General features: G+C 55.8%; 1 protein-coding gene across 3 annotated transcripts in view; it reads left to right on the top strand.

Annotated features, from left to right (window-relative positions):
* VWA5B1 (von Willebrand factor A domain containing 5B1) overlaps nt 1–14294 on the top strand; it is a 30057-nt gene extending 15763 nt beyond the window's left edge. For all 3 annotated transcript variants that reach the window (XM_039564089.1, XM_039564091.1, XM_039564090.1), the window contains 14 exons: nt 528–638; nt 1092–1294; nt 3044–3158; nt 4696–4881; nt 5114–5309; nt 6264–6451; nt 8475–8694; nt 8876–9193; nt 9810–9947; nt 10515–10643; nt 11113–11187; nt 11545–11614; nt 11832–11955; nt 12173–14294. In XM_039564089.1, coding sequence (XP_039420023.1) covers nt 528–638; nt 1092–1294; nt 3044–3158; nt 4696–4881; nt 5114–5309; nt 6264–6451; nt 8475–8694; nt 8876–9193; nt 9810–9947; nt 10515–10643; nt 11113–11187; nt 11545–11614; nt 11832–11955; nt 12173–12895 — 2796 coding nt within the window. In that variant the 3' untranslated portion in view covers nt 12896–14294. The remainder of the gene's footprint in view (nt 1–527; nt 639–1091; nt 1295–3043; nt 3159–4695; nt 4882–5113; nt 5310–6263; nt 6452–8474; nt 8695–8875; nt 9194–9809; nt 9948–10514; nt 10644–11112; nt 11188–11544; nt 11615–11831; nt 11956–12172) is intronic.

Genomic DNA, 14294 nt, shown 5'->3' on the forward strand with positions numbered 1-14294 from the left:
GGCACGTTAGATAACCACCTCTGGTAAAGAAAATAGCTTAAAACTGTCGTCTCCCAGTTATTTTAATTGAAGCCAGCTATGAATACAAGAGAATTGGGGATGGGGGAGGCTTTTCCTTTTGTGTAACTTTAAGCTGTTTGTTTATTTTCTGCAAGTTTAGGCATTGAGATGCATTGCGTGTCGCACTTCTCAATTTCACACTCTGCTTCTCACCCACCAGCTCTGTGCTGCAGCACTGTGTTGCCAGCACAAATTGAATCCCTTAAAAACAAACAGAAAAATTTGTTCAGCTCTTTGTTGTCTTTTTTTTTTTTCCCAAAGACTCCCCATTCTCCTCACTGCTTCGGGTCCCAAATAACATCAGGGGACTTTGAAAAGAGCGGGGTCATATGGAGGCATGGGAAAGAAGCAGTTGGTTTGTTGTCAGATGAAGGTGGGATGGCTCTGGGCAGAGCTCTTACTGGTGAAGTTGGGGCAGCCAGGGAGAGTCCAAGTGTGCTGATGTCTGTTTGCTTTCCACCCCTCAGGATGCCCTGTTGGTCATTCTCAAGAGCCTGATGCCAGCATGTCTCTTCAACGTCATTGGGTTTGGATCCACCTTCAAGACCCTCTTTCCTGCCAGTCAGGCCTACTGTGAGGTGGGTGAGCCCACAGTCCATAGAATCACAGACTGGTTTGTGTGGGGAGGGATCTTACATGCCACAGGCAGGGACACCTTCCGCTATCCCAAGGTGCTCCAAGCCTGGTCCAGCCAGGCCTTGGGATAGGGATGGGACAGCCACAGCTTCTCTGGGCAACCTGTGCCAGGGCCTCACTACCCTTATAGTAAATAATTTCCTTTTAATACCAAATCTAAACCTGCCTTTTTTTAGCTTAAGGCTATTCCCCCTTGTCCTGTCACTCCAGGCCCTTGTCCAAAGTCCTTCTCCAACTCTCTGGGAGCCCCTTTAGGCACTGCAAGTGGCTTTAAGTTCTCCCCAGAGCCTTCCCTTCTCCAGGATGAACAACCTCAACTCCCTCAGCCTCTCCTGTTGTGCTCCTCGGTGCTTGGAGGGTGCTGGTGCTGATGATTCCACTGCTCCTTTGGGCAGGAGAGCCTGGCCATCGCCTGCCAGAGCATCAGGAGGATCCAGGCTGATATGGGCAGCATCAACCTCTTATCCCCGCTGAAGTGGGTCATCCGCCAGCCCATCCACAGGGGACACCCCCGGCTGCTCTTCCTGCTGACAGCCGGGGCCATCAGCAACCCCGGGAAGGTTCTGGAGCTGCTGCGGGACCACTCCTGCTCCACCAGGTACGGGAGGCAGCCGGGCTCACCCCTGTGGGGCCAGAAACCTGGCACAGGCTGGGATGTGCCTCTCCTTGAGCACAGCTCCATCTCACAGACATCCCCACTTCAGAGACAGAGGCAGGAGAGATTGCTGCTATGAGCCATGGGAGAACCTCAAAGGGTTTGGAACGGATCCCAGAAGTTCAGATGCTTTTTAAACAATCAAAAGCAGGATAATTGAGCTGACAACTTCACAGCTCTCGGCTGATGCTTCCTGCTAGGAGAGATTGACACGCCAACAATCTTCCTTGCTTTTTTTAAAATTTTTTTTAAAGCACATCTGGGGCTGGCCCCAGCTGCTTCCAGGATGGGGCTCTGCAGAATTGAATATGCTGAAAGGGAGCAATGTAAAAAGCAGCTAATTTGTGCACAAGCTCCCAGCCTGGCTCCCCAGCTCTGATCACAGGCTGTTCTGGTTTCTCCTCTGCCTCTTTAAGGGGCACAAAACATGAGAAAAATGTATTCCTCTTCCATCTGTCAGATTTCGGGGCTTACCAGGGAAGCTGCTCTGTGGGTCTGTAACTGCACAGAGCTCTGATTGCTTCCCAGTGTAGAGGGCATCCCACCATCCCACCCCCTGCTCTTATGGAGCTGTAGCGGAGGGTTAAATGCAGTCAGAGCTGGAGCGTGGTCTCGGGTGACCCTGGAAGGGAGAGTCCTGGGCATGGCCATCTTAAAAGAAGATCAGAGCCTTATTTAAGAGGGGTGTGAGGCTGGCTTAGGATTTGCTGCCAGCTGAGGATTAAAACCCACAAGAGAAAAGCCCCTTGTGCAGCTGCAGTTTGCTGCTGAAGGTGCTTTCTCAGCAATCCACTGCCCTGCCCAAATGCCGTATCCCACCCATTCCCATCCTCCTGGCTTCCTGGTGCATCCATCCCCACCTACCACTGCCCTCCCTGCCTGGGCTCCAGCTCCGCTTCTAGCCTTCAACCCCAACCAAATCCTGATTCTCAGAGCTGGGAGTTGGGGGAGCAGCCTCAACTGGCTTGATCCTCCTTCCTTGAGAAAATGTTTTTTTCGTTGCAAGCAGAGATAATTACTGGATATTTAGTGCTATTGACCACAACCAGCAGGGAAAAGAGATGAATTGAGAGCAAAGCAGGTTGTTTGTGTTTGCAGAGGAGGGGAAGGCTGGAGGTCCTGCTGGGAGCCCCTGAGTGTCACTGCTGAAGGCTGGTCTTTGGGGAAGGGGTTTGGGGTCTGCCGAGAGGAGGGGGCTGGGGGTTCATAGAGCCCCTGGATGGTTTGGATTGGAAGGGACCTTAAAGCCCATCCCATTCCACCCCCCTGCGACAGGCAGGGGCTCCTTCCACCATCCCAGGCTGCTTCAAGCCCCGTCCAGCCTGGCCTTGGACACTTCCAGAAATCCAGGGGCAGCTACAGCTGCTCTGGGCACCCTGTGCCAGGGCCTGCCCACCCTCACAGGGAAGAATTTCTTCCCAACATCCCATGTAACCCTGCCCCTGTCATTCCCCCTGTCTTGCCACTCCATGACCATGTCCAAAGTCCTTCTCCAGCTCTCCTGGAGCCCCTTTAGGCACTGGGATGTTCCCAGCTCTCCTGCCAGCCACCTAAAAGAGCAGCTGCTTTATTCCTCTGGACATAGCAGTGGGATAAAGCCTGAGGGAGCTTCTGCCTGGGGGAGTGTGTGAACTACATGGGGCTGGGGGCTGGTTTTTCCTCTGGATCCTGATTCTCCCTGTCCCTTTGCAGGTGCTACAGCTTCGGCATCGGGCCAAACGCCTGCAGGAGGCTGGTCCGGGGTCTGGCTGCCGTGTCCAGGGGCATCTCCGAGTTCCTGGCGGAGGGCGAGAGGCTCCAGCCCAAGGTACAGCCCCCATTCCCCAGGGGCCACCCCGTGGGGCTCTAACGATGCTCTGGTTCAGCGAGGGGGAGGCCACGGCTCCCAGCGGGTTCATTCCCCATCCTGGCCCTGCTTTCCCAACTCCCCCTCGCAGCAGGTGGGCGAGCCGGAGGGGATGAAGGAGCATCTCCATGTCCGGCCGTCGGAGGGAGAGGGAGGTGTGCTTCCCTCCGCCTGGGGCTGGGGGGCCGCGATAGCCGCGATGCAGCAGCTCTGCCTTCAAAGGCAGCTCTGCCTCAGACACGGCGAGGGCAGAGGGACCGGCATCAAAGCAGCCAATTAGTTTTGAAGTCGGGCTCAGCCCTGGCATTGCTCAGGCGAGAAGGACTCGAGGTTGGAGCGGGAGGAATGCGTTGTGATGGCTTTGCTTATTAAGCCGACTTTAAAGCCTCTCCGTTCCCTCTCTCCCCATGAAGAGTAAAACCGTGTGCTTCAAATCCGGCGTAGGGGTGCCTCTGTCCCCTGGTGAATGCACGGAGCCCAGCCTGTCACCTGCTGCATGACTAAACCCAGAGAGAATTGGGTCTTTAGCGCCTAAATATCTCCAAAAAGCCAGCTCCTACCTTCTTGATCTCACAAGGAGGAGATGGGCAACTCCCCCCTCTGCAGGAACCTGGAGCACACAAAAACCTCTCTAAGACAGAACAGCATCAACATTTCTGATGTAAATTAAAAGCAAAGACAGCGAAGAGAGAGGTTTTTAATAAGAGCTATTAATAAGAGCTTTGCAGGCTGTGCAGCTCGATGCCTTCAGCAGTCTGAGGCGTCAATTAATGGCCTTATAAAACACAGCCTGGTGTGTCTTCCCGAGCCTGTGAAAAAGCAGGGAACAATAGGGAATATTTGAGCTCTTCTGCCTCTAAATCCGGTGTTCAGTTCCCTTGGCGTACAGGGAAGTTCATGTAGATGGCTCCCTGGGAGGTTTGTCCATGCGGTATTCACGAATATCGGTCTTCTCCACATGTGGAACTGGCAGAGCATTGCTGATCTCTGGCAGTGGCTTGTGCCAGCAATGAGCTGTTCCAAAAATATCAGTGTGTGAGTGCGCCAGGCTTGGGACAGGGGCGGGGTCTCAGACCAGTGAAGGCTGACAGCTTTTCCTGGGTGCTGGAGGGGAGCAGGGGATGCTGCCTCACATCAGAGCAAGATCCTTCTGGCCACAAGCTCCCACCTTGCTCTGGGCTCGCAGCATGTGTGAGATCAGCCTGTGCTCCATCACTATCTGCTCTTGGGAAAAAATCATGGAATCATGGAGCCATTTAGGTTGGAAAAGACGTATAGGATTAACCCAGCTCTGCCAAGTATAAGTGTGCCAAGGAGATGGGGGTGCTGGGATGGGCATCAGAGTAGACTAAGAGGAAGCAGACTGTCAGGAGAGGGCAGGAATCAGCTGATGGGTTTGTTGGAGGGAATGTTCCCCTTCCCTGCGGCACATGGCACGTGCACCATGGCTCATCTCGTGTCCAGCTGGTGTTGAGCCTCTCCCCCCTGCCCTTTGCAGATGATCGGGTCACTGAAGAAGGCGATGGCGCCGGTCCTGAGTGATGTGTCTGTGGAGTGGGTCTTTCCTGAGAGCACTGAGGTCCTGGTGTCTCCTGTCAGCACCAGCTGCCTGTTCCCTGGTGACCGCCTGGTCAGCTACGGTGTCATCTGCGACACCTCCCTGTACCTCTCCAACCCCAGATCCGTGAGTCCGTGGGGCTGTCCCGGGAGGGGGGGGTGTTGGGGGTGTACAGAGGGTCTCTGCTCTGTGCGTGGTCAGGAGATGTCTCCTGCAATCCAGCTCTGTCCTTAAGGGAGATGATGGGCAAGAGTTTGGGAGGAAATAGTGGATAAGGGTGCTGGTGCAGCCTGTCTCGGCTGGGAGCCGTGGACAGACATGGTGGTGGGACCTGTTCCCTCTCTGTGCTTCCCCCCAGGACAAGAGGCGGCGGTACAGCATGATGCATTCCCAGGAGTCGGGCAGCTCTGTTTTCTTTCACTCCCAGGAGGAGGGAGCAGGCTTGGAGGGCTGGAACCACACCAGAGACTCAGAGGGCTCCTGCCCCGCCGAGCGCTCCCCCGACCACCTGGGCTTGGGCAGAGATCCCGAGGGAGAGTCGGACACGGACACGGGTCAGAGTTTCCTCTGTACATGTGGGGGAGTGATGCCCCTGTCTCTCTAATCAAGCTCCTGTCACTGCTCCCCCAGTTTTTTTGCCTGATAAATACATGTCTTCAGCTGCAAAGAGCTGGGGGAGTTTGCAGGAGAGATGACAGATCTCCTGAGGCTTGAGCAAGTCTGTTTGGTTTGGATGTTTTATCCAAACCTGTCAGGAAATCAAGGGAAGCCCTGGTGAGCTGGGTTCCCTGGAGATTTTCAAAGCTGCTTTAGCTTTGGCCACATAATTATTTACAAGCTTCCCAAGCTGTGTAGGAGGAATGGAGTGAGCAAATGGGTAGCTCTGCTAGACCATCCCTGTACCTACAAAGCAACTTCCCAGTTGAGAGGGGGGGAATGGATCCAAAGCCCAGTCCCCAGAGAGTCACTCCTCTCCACCATGGCTTGGCTGGTGTTTGTGTCAGCAGCATGTGGCATAAAGCAGCTGGTTGCACCCCGGAGCTGGGGAAACCTCTGTTACTCACAGGATGTTCTTCCCTTTTATTCCAAGCGGAGCTGTGCTGTGCATCCCCTCAAACTTGTCAAAAGCAATGAGAAATCATGTCTTTCCAAGACAAATTTTAGTCTTGCTCTGACAGGAGCGTGTCTGCACTAATTAAATTTCATTAGTAAATCCTTTGTCTTCTCCAGGGAGGTTTGGGGAAATGCAGTTAGGCTCTTTTTTTGGCTGAAAACTCCTCAGACAAAACCTTCCCAACCTGCTCTCTTGATATCCCCAGGAATTTTGAGTGTTCCTATTTCCTTTTGTGGTTTCGTTGCTTTGTTTAAAACTTTGCAGGGCTGAGTGTGGCCCCCTGAGCTTTGGCAGGACCCTGGGGAGGGCTCCCTGCCGCCCACCATGAGCCGAGGGGGGTGGTGCTGGCTGATCCTGCTCCGGAGTGGAGCCGATTCTCTCTCCCACCGTTCAGGAATGGACGTGAAGGCTCTGTCCAGGAGACGGGCGTACAGCACCACCCAAATCTCTGACCACGAGCCTCGCAGGAAGGTGCCCACAGCAAGCGATCCTGGCACAGCCCTGGTGAAAAACCCCCTCCGGAAAACCCACCTGCAGGACCTGCAGCAGGTCAGCCCCGAGCCCTGGCAGGTGGATTTCCAGGTAGGTGATCCCCCGAGGGGTTTTGCCTGCAGATGGAAGCCAGCAAGGAGAAGCAGGAAAATATCAGGTGGATAAGAGCCTGAGGGAAAGGGCCTGACTCACACTAGTCCTAAAATATTGATATAGATAATAGATATAGATAATAGATACAGATAACAGATGTAGCTCTGCAGCACATCACAAACACTGGGGAAATGAGCCAAGCAGGGAGCAGAGTGCCATCACGATATCCCATAGCAGTCCCTCCCCATGGGTGCCTGCTTTTCCCTGCTCCTCTTCCCCTCAGTGGCCTGTGCTTCACCCTTGCTGCTCCTCTGGTCCTTCTTATCTCCCTACAATTTAGGATTCAAACTCTCCCCATGACTGTGGCACTTTTGTGCCTGGCAGGGAAAACAGTGCCAAAGCAGATTCCAAGCTGGATCCACAGCCTCATGCAGCCCTGGGATGAGACGTGAACCTGTGTGATGATACACCTGCTGAACAGGGTTATGTCCCCTGCCTGCAGCAGGTGGAATTGGGGCAGGTTTTTCTACTGATCCGTGGGAAGGATAGGGATAGTTCTCTGCCATCCTTGGCATCGCTGGGATGCTCTGCTCTGCAATCAGCATCTGCAGGGCTGGGAGGACCAGCAGCACTTATGTTCCCATGGAAACTTGGAGCGGGATGTTGGGGACTTTCATTTCCCCTCTGCTGTGGGTTAGAGATCACTGGGTGAGGGGTGGGAGGGGAGATGAGGGGGTAAAGGGGAAGCAGGGCCAGGGCTCCACAGAGAGGGATGAGACCTCTACCCTCAGGCTACAGCACTGGGGATGGTGAACAGCATCAATGACCAAGAACAAGCAGGTTTTAGGGGTCCTGGCAACATTCCCTGTATTGGGAAGGTCCCCAGAGCATCCTCCTGCCCTCGGCATGCAGGCAGGGGTGGAACTGACTCCCTCCTGGAGGGCAGTAAATGGTTAACAGCACGCATCCTGCTCTTAATTAAATGCAGCCTGGTTTTGCTATCCCTCCTGCTGCCAGGGCTCCCAGCAGCTCTCCCAGCTCCCAGTCCTGCTGCCAGGGCTTGACATTTTCAGGGATGTGAAGCCAAGCCCTCAGCTCATCTCCACACTTGCTGTGCTGGGAAGGAAAGGTCAGCGCCAGCCACGGGCAGCTTAAACCCCCAGCTCCATTCCCAGCTGGCTTCCTCTGGCTAGCAGGAGAGCTCGGGCAGGAGAAGAAGCGGGTTTGGAATGGAAAGGGTCTGGCAGGATATGTCAATATTAGCTTGGTAAATCGCTCCTGGAGCCACCTGGCTCCCAGTTTTGCTGGTCTCAGAACAACAGAAATTAGGTGGTGGTGGAGGTCATACCCGTGTCTGTCATCCAGAGCAAGTATCCTTCCATCTACCACTTTCTACCACCTCTGTTCTTTGCTGATGTTGTGCTAGGAATACAGAATCTGTCTGTTTTAGATGGATCTTCCCACAGCCCTGGGGACAGGGATGAAACCCAGACCTTGCAGAGGGGAGCATCTGTGTGGCACTAGAGGTGCTGAAGTGGGGGATTCATGTCTCCTGAAAGTGGAGAAACAGGCTCATAAAAAAAAAAAGAAGAAAAAAGATAAAAATTCCTTTCTCCCATCCCCTGCGCCTCTCTCCTTTCGTTACTAAGCAACTGGTCCTTGATCTTTCTGTCTCTCTTCTTTTCTTTGGTTCCCAAGTGAAGTCATTAAAATGTCTGGAGGGATGAAACTCATATTTCACCTTCTGCATGTCTGGGGAAGGAGCCCCTGGGGCCAGGGTCCCTTGGGGACATCCTGAGGTCTGGCGGAGGGCTTTGTCTGGGCACGGATCCCAGCTGGGGATGGGCAGAGGGAAGGGCCTGTGTGATTGCATCCCATGCGGGGGTCGGGCAGGGAGCAGACGGGATCAGAGGGCACACAGCAGGTCTGTGCAGAGAGTAGAACAGGATCAGAGGGCACAGAGCAGGTCCGTGCCATTGGCTGCAGCCGGATCCAGCCCAAGCATCTGCTCTGCTCACAGCCCCTCGCGGCCCCCCGGCATGGCTCTGCCACCAGGATCCGTGGTGCAGGCGCCCGGCGCCCAGCCCTGCTCCAGCGCAGCTGCGTGTCCTCCTGCCATGACGCCAACTCCCCGGCACCGCTGGACGGGCTGCAGGAAGCCCCGGCAAGGGGCTTGGAAGCAGCCGATGCCATCCCGAGCCTGCGCTCCTCGTCGGACAGCCGGAGCCCCGGGGATCTGGGTAACTGGGAGAGGGGGAGGCGTGGCCAGCCTTACCTGTCCGTGCTGGGGTTTGGTGGCATTGCGTCGCGCTCCGTGCCACCGTGTGAAAACTGGGAAAGATTAATTATGGTTTTGTGGTGGCAGTGGGGAATTCAGTTCCCGGGGAGGTGATTAATGATCTGCCTCTCCCCTCTCTGCAGAGTCTGCCCAGCATCCATCCCTCACCTTTGAGACAGAGACCTCCTCTGACTGGGAGCCCCAGGACCTGGATATCAGCACTGCCTGCGGCTCCCTGCACTCCCCCAGGACCCTCTGCAAGGCGGTGGTGAAGGGGCTGAGGAACAACGAGCCCGTGCAGTGGGAAGTCACCTTTGACATCTGCCCTCTGTTCCGGGAGCGGGGGAGCCAGGAGGATGGAGACACAGACCTGTGGAGTGAGACCTTCCACCACCTGGCAGCCAAGTCGCTCATCCAGGACTTGGAGCAGCTCGCCGAGAGGGAGTGTGAAATCGAGCATGGTAATGCACAGCTGGCTGCAGGCAGACCCTGCCCAGCCTCGCAAAGGCTTTCCAGCAATCTCAGCAGCCTCTGGGGTGAAAACAAGAGCTGCTGGTGGTGAAATATTAGGGAATGTCTCACACAGCTCCCAAATAACAGCCCCCTTCAGCTGCCTTGTGCTCTTCTGCTTCTGCAGCCTTGCTGCACATGAGCGTTCCCGAGCTCATGCTCCTTCCCACTCCTCAGGAGCAGGAGGTGGACTTGATGGTCCTTGAGGGTCCCTTCTGACTCAGTATGTTCCATGATTCCCTGGCTCCTCTGCTTCATGAACCAGGTAACATGGTTATTTTTAAGGAATTGGTCACCTGGAGCTGGGAGGTGGCATCAAACTCCAGCAGCAGCCACATCACTGCCCTGGGCCACACGTGTCCCTGAGCCGTGTCAGCCCTCTCCCCCATGAAGTGCATCTGGGCTTGTAAAATAAGAGCAGGAGTAGCAGAGTTTAGAGGGATACAGGGATACAGCCCCTGCTGGGCATGGATCCCCAAGCACGGAGGTGGGGCTGGGAGCTGGGTGCAAGGGGTGGGGGAGCCCAGGGGCCCACAGACTCTGACCCTGCTGTCCCTCTCGTGGCAGGGTCCGGGCGACGGTTCCAGCTCAGCGCTGTCCACACCAGCAAGGCCTGTAACGTCATCAGCAAGTACACGGCATTCGTGCCCGTGGACCTGAGCACCAACTCCTACCTGCCCACCCTGGTGCAGTACACCCACACAGGTAACGTGGCGCTGGCACAGGGGTGGAACCTTGTCCTGGCAGGGAAGGTGTCACTGGGAAACCTCTCTCAGAGCAAGCCCTATGAAGCCACAGCCCAGTTTGGCACCAGACCTATACCCAAGGCCATGGCCAAGCAGTTGGTGGCAAGAACCTCTTCCTGTGGCCAGGGAAAAGGTCTCCTCTGAGGTCTGGATGCCCAGAGATGACCATAGAATCACATAATGTTTTGGGTTGGAAGCTTAAAGCTCATCCCATTCCATCCCCTGCCATGGGCAGGGACACCTTCCACTATCCCAGGTTGCCCCAAGCCCCGTCCAACCTGGCCTTGAACACTTCCAGGGATGGAGCAGCCACAGCTTCTCTGGGCACCCTGTGCCAGGGCTTCACCCCCCTCAAATCCAAGAATTTCTTTTCAATATCCCATGGAAACCTACCCTCTTCCAGTTTGAAGCCATTCCCCTTGTCCTGTCACTCCAGTTCCTGACCAAGCTCATTCTGTGGTTTCGTTGCCATCGTGCATGTGCCAGTCCCTCTCTAACACTGGCCATTCCCTTCTCTCGTGCCAAGGGGCAACATCCAAGCAAGGCAACCAGAGGAAACAGAAGAGCTCAGGAAACAGAAGGCATCGTGGCTGTTCCCCTGGACGTCCTCAGTCAGCATGTGGCCAGAATGGAGACCACGGATTTTACAGCATGAGTAAGATTCCTCGGGGTTTTATCTCCTTCCTGGTGTTAGAGATCTCAATGGTTTGGGACATCTTCTGTGGTCTTTTAAAATTCTGCCTTCCCGTTTGCATACGGTGCTCACCAGACACATGTCAGGCTGGGGCTCATCTCCTTAAATGGCGAGAAAGCTCCAGTTTCCCCCAAAACCCTGAAATCACAGCTCATGCTGCTGACAATGCTGGGAAGTTAATTGGCAGCCGTGCTGCGGATAACACGAAGGATGAAACGGGTGTAATTAGAGGCAGGGGGGATGTGAGACACTCGCTTGTCACCAAATCCTCTGCTAATGAAGACAAGTTGGATCGGACCTTGTCTGGCACTGTCAGAGCTGCAGCTGAATTAAAAGAGCCCCGAAGAGGCTCATTAACCCGATCGTGCCATGGGAGGGAAGGTGCTGGTTTTGGCTGGGTGCTGCTGTTGATGTGGTTCCTCGGTTGCAGATGCTGAGGAGAGCAGCCCCTCACCCTCCAGCACCCCGTCCTCCTCTGCCTGGGAGCGCTGCCGTGTCCCCGAAGGTAGGGAAAGAGCTGCTGGCTCTCGGTGCAGCTGCATCGAGTCCATGGTTTGGGCTTCTGCTGAGTTTTGGGGAATTTAAAAAAAAATTATGACCTAAAATTAGGCTTGTGAGCACAGGGCCTGACTCATTCTGAGGTGCAAAGGATGGAGCCTATGTGGCTGTTGGTATAAATCTCTTCCAGAGAAGTGTGGGAATGTTATTATCCATGTAGGAAAAATGAGGCAAGGGGAGAGAAAGGGTTTTGCCAAAGATTCAGCAGACAAACAAACCACCTCGTGTCTCAGGACCTTGACTCTGCTCCCTTTTGCTCCCCTGTAGCACCTTGTTTTACCCCCAGCACTGTGTTTCTCCCCAGGGCCACTCCAGAGCCTGTCAGCTTCCTCTGCACAAGCCCAAAAATCCATCGAGAGGCTCTTTGCTGCCAGGTAGGAGCCAGCTCGACCTTCCTCTGACCTCAGCACGTTTCACCTGCGTGGATCTGATGTGAACACAAGCCAGGGGGAAAGGAGGGACTGCAGGGATAGCGGCCAGAGCTGGGACCAAGCGCAGTGCCAGTGTCTGGGGAGCAGGGATGGTTTTGGAGGGGAGGGTGGGTGTCAGGATGAGCACAGAGGTCACGGACACCTTTTCATCCTCTCACAGGCTGACCCTTAATAAAACCAGGCTGCTGGTTCGAGCTGCCAAAGGCTTCATGAGTAAATCTCCAAGCAGAGGGAGCGAAGCCGGCTCCGAGGGCGACAATGAGAGCGTGGGCTACCTTCCCCTGGTGAGCAGCTCCTCCCCGGGTCCTGTTGGGGTTGCGTGGTCACTGCAGGGGAGCAGAGGAGGATCCCCCCGAATCTTCCTCCTGCTGTCTCTGACAACCATGTCCAGTGACCTGCTCAGAGATGGAGAGCTGTTCTATCCATCCATGCCTTTTTCTTGAGCTACCCACAAGGGGTTGGTGTGCCAGAGCTTCCCTTTGTGCCTGCCATCCCTTGCAGGTGTCCCTGCAGCTGGCCTGCGGTGCCTTTCTCCTGAATTCAGCTTTCTGCGATGCCGTCAGCATCCCCATGGAGAAGCTGAAGTGGACATCACCCTTCGCCTGCCACCGCCTGTCCCTCAGCCCCTCTGGCTCCTACAGCACCAGGAGGAACAGTCCCTCCTCAGAGCACAAAACCCTGAACTCCAGCCAGCAGGTCCTGGTCCCCAGTGGGCAGGGGAAGGGTCCCAGCACTGGAGACATGGCTCGGGGAGCGGTGCTGGAGGACACCGGCCGCCTCCGGCACTTGTCAGGCAGCGCAGCCGAGAGCGTCTGCAGAGCCCTGAAAGCCGAGCAGGAACTGTCCCCCCCGGCCATCACCATCCGCCGCTTCTCCTCGCCGGCCGAGTGCCAGGCCCACAGCAGCCGGGGCTGGGACACCGACGGCTCCCAGGTCCAGGCTTTGCTCTCCGACGTGGAGCTGCAGCAGCAGACAGAGCCCGAGGGGATGCTGTGGGCCACGGCCGTGGCCCTGGCCTGGCTGGAGCACAGCTCGGCTTCCTACTTCATCGAGTGGGAGCTGGTGGCTGCCAAAGCCAGCCTGTGGCTGAGCAGGCAGGACTTCCCAGAGGGATCCAGCCTGGCCATGGTGAAAGCTGCAGCCCAGCAGCTCTTTGTGCTGCTCCGTCACTGGGATGAAAACCTAGAGTTCAACCTGCTGTGCTACAACCCAGGCAGTGTGTAGAGAGGAGGAGGAGGGAGGCTTGGGCAGATTAGCGAGGGCACAGGAACAGGGATTCATTCTTAAGGAAATGCCTCCAAGGAGCTCAACTCCTCTGCTGCAGGGACGCGTGTGTTTATTAGAGCAAACCCTGCAAACAGAGCAGTCTGGGCAAAATCCTGCACTCAGCAGTCGTGATTTTGCCCTGGAAGGGAACCTTGCTCTGCCTGCAGTAGATGCTTTTTATTTTCAACTGGAGCAGCACTTCCAGTTACAGCAGTTCCCTCTGCTCCTGGTTTCTTCTGGTTCCCAGCCCAGTTTCCAGAGCAGACCTTGTGGCCTGCTCCACTTGCCCTGTCCTTGCTTAGATGCCTCTTCCCAGCCCTGAATCACTGCCAAGCCCCCGCTGCAGCCCCTCAGCCCCGAGTCCCGGCTTTCCTGGCTGGCTCCTGCCATCTCAGATGGCTTTCAGAGAAGACAAAGGTCTGACAGCATGCTCATCTCATGGATCAAAGGGAATGGGGGCTGGGAATGACCATGTGAAGAGCAGCCCTGCTGTGACAGCCAGGAGGATCGAGCCCAGCCATGAACAAGCCGGGCTGGTTGGAGGCTGGGACCAAACCCCACCACATCCACACGGTGCTAGGCTCCCTCAGCCCCTCTGCAATCCCAGAAGGAGTTTGTGAGATCCCTTGCAGCCAACGTGTGCCTTTGGAGCTTCACAGGCAGAGCCAGGGTGCCTGGGATTGAAGGATCAAGTGCCTACAGAGGGAGTTGTGCCACTGTCTCTGGCGTGGCTGCCATGCCTGTGGAGCCCATCTGGAACCCGCTGCCTTTCGCTCCCTCCCTTGGCATGTAGCAGCCTTGCCCTGTCCCAGCAGGCTTCTGTCTCGTGTCTGTGTGTCTGGGGGTGAGACAGGAGGGAAACCAGTGCTGGGGACCACGAGCACCCCTCCGGTCTCTGCTCTAGGGTCACCCCTCCAAGGTCCCCAGGACCATGAGCATCCTTCTGGTCTCTACTCTCAGTGTTGCCTCTCCGGGGTCCCCAGGATCATCCCTCTGGTCTCTGCTCTGGTTTCACCTCTCTCAGGTCTCCAGGAGCTTCCCTGTGGTCTCTGCTCTCAGTGTCAGCTCTCCAGGTTCTGCAGAACCTCGAGTAACCCTCCCATCTCTGCTTTGATGTCACCTCTCAGAGGTCCCCAGAACTGTGGGTATCCCTCTGGTCTTTGATCTGGTGCCACCTCCCCAGAGTCCCCAGGAGCACAAACATCCCCCTGGTCTCTGCTCTGGTGTCACCTCTCCGGGTCCCCAGTGTGGCAATGCTCGGTGGTGCTGCAGGTTTGCTGGCCGGGTGCCTCGGCACAGTCGTGTTCTCTGTTGTTGCAGAAGCGTTGTTGTCCCAGTAAATCACAGCCTGCTCTAC

Source organism: Corvus cornix, chromosome 21, assembly GCF_000738735.6.
Source record: "Corvus cornix cornix isolate S_Up_H32 chromosome 21, ASM73873v5, whole genome shotgun sequence".
In the NCBI taxonomy this organism is placed as follows: domain Eukaryota; kingdom Metazoa; phylum Chordata; class Aves; order Passeriformes; family Corvidae; genus Corvus; species Corvus cornix.